Here is a 4557-nt window from a genome sequence, read left to right as displayed (position 1 = left end):
CCCGAGTAAAAATCTTAACAAAGTTTCCGCAATATAAGAATCCTGAGTGAAGTAGCTAGTATCGGTTGTTTCAGTTTCGAGGGCTAGAGCTAATTCTTATAAGAAAACGCAGTAATTCCACAGACGATACGCCGGCGGAGAACCGTCCGAAAACCGACGCAGTATCTTCAAAATCTTCTGCAAAATATGCGTAACGATCGTGGAGGGAAAATGGGTCCGACTCAAATTCTGGGAATTGGACGATAGATATCCACGTTGATATTAATGAATTTGAATGAAAACATAAACATAAATACCAGAAACTGAATAACTTGAAGCGAGTGAAAGAAATTTGGGAATTTTAGTTACAAATGCTCTTAGTATTCCTAAGATACAACAACAACAAAGCTTTTTCTCACTAAGTGGGGTCCGTTTAATGAATCCTAGAACGTCATTGTGTTCAGTCCCGTGCCACGTCTTCCGTTAGATGGGGAGAGAAATTATAGATTAAAATTAAAAATAAAATAAAATAAAGCTGCCAGGGAAGTATGTGAGAAGTAAAATGCTAATGCCTACACAGTCAAGGGACTTTGGTAATAAATTGAAATTCAACAAGGTTAAGTAAAATGACAAATGACAAAAGATTAGGTGTATGATGAACATACACTATAGTTATGGTGATGAGCAAAAATACTCTCTATTGAGTCATAGAGAATTGGAGACTAGGAACTAGATAAGTTAAGAATGTTGAATTTGGATTCTAAATGTCTATACAAATCCAAGTATACTCAATCAAATTCGATTATAAAAAATCAAGATTTGATTATAATTTTAAAAAATAATTAATTTTGTTAGATTAAGAGGGATTTTAAGTGAATTCTATGCCTAAAAGCATTTACAATTGAGATATAAATTTGAGATGTGAAAGCCACATTTACATCTTCCTTTATATTTTCGAAAGATGTATATTTTAGTTCTACTTCAACAAGAAAGATGTAAATTAAAGATCCTATTTTAGTTCACCCTCAAAATATGTAAAAACAAGTTGAATATATTTATTTACTTAAAATGAGTGTTGACCATTTTTGAGCCAACAAAAAAAAAGAGAGTCCATTTTAAGGCATTTTTCATTGAAGATGCCCTTGGTAAATCTAGCATCTCCCACTCAGATTTTGAAGTAATTCACTCAGAGTTCCCATGAAGTGTATGAAGGTGCATTAAAATTTTACCCACCCCTGAATTTAAAGGATTTTTTTTAATGTCATATATACATTTTTAAAATTTCTTTTTACCAAGGATAGTGCTATTCACATATTTTATTTTACCTTCCACACACTATTATTAATTTTGACCATGGATCTTCTTCATTCATTTAATCCGACTGCCACAACCTTTTATAAATAATTAAACTAGTGTGTGTCGCTTTATTACACACCTAGTTGAGTGATAAAGTTTAAAATTAGAATAAAATATAAGTCGTGTTAGATTAAATTAGTTCTTTATGTACACATATTGTTTTTTTTTTTTTAACAAACGATATTATCTACATTAAGAGGTAAGAGAGTGAGCTAAGCCTCAAAATGAGCCAGAAATAATGTGTTTCAAATTCGCATTTGGCGAGAATCGAATCTAAGACATATCACTTATAAGGGAAGAAGAATACCATTAGACTGTAACACTAAGTAACTTTTATGTTTACACATTTAGAATCGGAACATAAAGTCTTATAAGATAAATGAATTACTTGATAATTTTCTTGAGAAAAATTATTTCAATTCCATTTAAGATGATGCTATCACGTTTTTTTACTTCTCACACATTATTTATTTATTTTATCACTTAATATTCTTCAATTTATTTGCTTGACAAGCGCAAATTAAAATAAGTATGTCGTTATAAAAAAAAGTGTGTATACTGTATGGTACAGCTTTTCCAATTACTCTCCCAAAGCATGAACCCTATCGTTGGAAAGACGCAGCAGATAAGAGTCTAGGGGCTTTGACCATCAATTTGACCAGTGGACCTCACCAGAAAAAGAAAAACCTCATTTTTGTTCCACGTGAGGACATGGGGATTGCATCGTAATTTAATGCTATATTTCCCCGAAAATCACCTTAAGAGTAATACCACCTTACAGTCTTATTTTCTCACCTTATTTTATTTTTTAACCTTCAAAAGTATTAAAAGAAGAAAATACTCTTTTCTCACCCCCCGTCATTCCTAAAATACCCTAATGTGATTTTAGCCCTAGACACCCTTACTCTGCTAGAGTGCCGCACCAACTGCCAACATCCAACCCAGGTCCCCCAACCATCGGAACACCACCATTGCAGCAAAATTGCCTCACCACCCATCTTCTTGTTCCCTGCATAGTCTAGATATTTTATTTTTCTTATGAATTTCAAGTATTGCGGATTGCAATGGAATTCAATGGGTGGGTTATGTATTTAAAGTTTTAGAAAGAAGGGAAATGAGAGAGAAGGGAGGTGAGGTTTGGGTTGGGAATAGAACCAAAGAAGGGGTTGGGAGGATAGAGAGTTTAAAGCTATGGATGTTATGAAGCAGTGATGAGTGATATATGATCGATTGATTTTGTATTTGATTAGATCCCTGAAATTAAGGTTTTGGAAAAAGAAAAAATGGAAGTAGAAATACTTGTTTACAAGAGATGAGATTTCGTCTTAAAAAGACACAATAATTAAATTGAAAGAGAGAAATTTTTTTTCTTTTACAAAGATGGTGCATGGGAATAAGGAAATGGGCAATCTGCAGTACATTTTTATTTTGGTCCTTAAATGTCATTTTATAAGAGGGTAAAATTAACATTAAAATTTATACTAGTATGTGAGTGAAAAAATAAAGATAATGAAATGAGTTTATCAGCACTCTTACCTTAATTAGACATTTTTTATTGAAACCAAGCACCACAATGTTACACATTCCCGAAACTGCCCCTCCACCTTGGGTTAAATGGTAAATAACAAGAAGTAAATGGAGGAAAGAAGAGTAAGATATTTTGGGTGGGGATGAAAAGACGAAAAGGACACTGGAAACGGACTATTCGAATTCCATCGTGCCATCCCAAGGCCGAATCCAGCGGCCCATATAAATCCGTGAAAATTAAAAATATCCCAGCCGTCGGATGGATGATGGGCAAAAGGGAGCCGTGGGTTGAGTTCTCTAGAGTGCCACGTGGCAGTCGGACTTTTTCGTTCGAGTTGGATGTATAAGTAGCTGTCAAACCCTGAGGCCGAAAGACCCACAGTGGTAGAGAGAGAAAGGGGAATTTCTAGGGTTAGGGTTCTGAGATTTGCGAGAAAGATGAGTGAGAGGCTGAGCGGCACCGTCAAGTGGTTCAATGACCAGAAGGGGTTCGGCTTCATAACCCCCAACGACGGCGGCGAGGATCTGTTCGTTCACCAGTCCTCGATCCGATCCGAAGGTTTCCGCACTTTGGGAGACGGCGAGACGGTCGAGTACACCGTCGAGGAGGATGCCGGTGGCCGAACCAAGGCTGTTGACGTGACTGGCCCAGAGGAGGGGCCCGTTCAGGGCAGCCGAGGCGGCGGGGGTGGTGGACGAGGCCGTGGAGGCGGCGGCGGCGGAGGCTACGGTTTTAACGGTGGCTCTGGAGGACGTAGCGGTGGCGGTAGAGGTGGCCGAGGAGGCGGTGGGTATGGCGGAGGAGGCTACGGCTCGGGTGGTGGTGGCTACAGCTCAGGCGGTGGATACGGAGGTGGAGGCGGTGGTGGTGGTGCTTGCTTCAAGTGTGGCGAGTCTGGACACATGGCGAGGGACTGCTCTCAGGGAGGTGGAGGGTACGGAGGCGGTGGAGGCGGCTATGGAGGAGGCGGCCGTAGCGGTGGTGGAGGCGGAGGTGCTTCTGGAGGGTGCTACCAGTGCGGTGAGTCGGGCCATTTCGCTCGGGAGTGCCCGAACAGGGGTTAAAGCAGTCGTTTCCAATTCAGCGTCTCTCTGCCTGTGGGTGGTGCTGGTGTGTTTGGTTTTTGCTTAATTAAGTCTTGGTTTCTATGAATCAAAAACTCGTTTCGAGTAGTCGTGGTTTGCGGTTTTATGGATCATCTCTTTTGATTTCAATCTATGGAAACATGAAGTAAACGATGATTCCTTTTGATGTAGTAATTTTTCTTTCTTTCTTTTTGGTTAAGGTTTTTTTAGTGAGGATTTGGTGTTAATCTGGCAGAAAATGTGGATCTGTGGTTAGTGGTTGGATGTTGATTCATACACATTAATATACTCTGCTCCTCCTTAATGACATGGTTTTGCTTTCCGATTATTTTGATTTGTTTGGCGCTGTCTTGGAAGCTGCGCGAGAACTGGATCCTTGTGGTTTTAGGGTTTATCTGATTTGGGAAATTTCAATTGACCTAAATCGGATGTAAAAGGACAATAATGCACCTGTGATTGTTAACCATTTACAGAAACGTACTATTATGGGACTGTGGCGGGTGGCCACGCTTATGCTGTGGTTGGGTCATTTGGTTTGGTAGGTGAGTGGAAAGCGTCTACTCAGTGCGTTACACATTTAATTGCTTATTTACTTTTTTTTTGGGTCAG

At 39.1% G+C, this 4557-nt stretch overlaps 1 protein-coding gene across 1 annotated transcript; it reads left to right on the top strand.

Moving 5' to 3' along the window:
* Positions 1-2863: 2863 nt before the first annotated feature.
* On the top strand, positions 2864-4257 carry LOC103436253 (glycine-rich protein 2-like). The gene has a single exon (XM_008374676.4). It carries the CDS (start codon positions 3301-3303, stop codon positions 3925-3927), a length of 627 nt encoding a protein of 208 aa, XP_008372898.3. The 5' UTR covers positions 2864-3300; the 3' UTR covers positions 3928-4257.
* Positions 4258-4557: the final 300 nt, after the last annotated feature.

This window comes from Malus domestica, chromosome 05 (assembly GCF_042453785.1).
Source record: "Malus domestica chromosome 05, GDT2T_hap1".
NCBI lineage: Eukaryota > Viridiplantae > Streptophyta > Magnoliopsida > Rosales > Rosaceae > Malus > Malus domestica.
Note: the sequence above shows the minus strand (reverse complement) of the source record. Positions and strands in the feature narration are given on the sequence as shown.

Coding starts and splice junctions, on each gene's coding strand:
- LOC103436253 (XM_008374676.4), top strand. CDS start 3,301: ATGAGTGAGAGGCTGAGCGGCACCGTCAAGTGGTTCAATGACCAGAAG.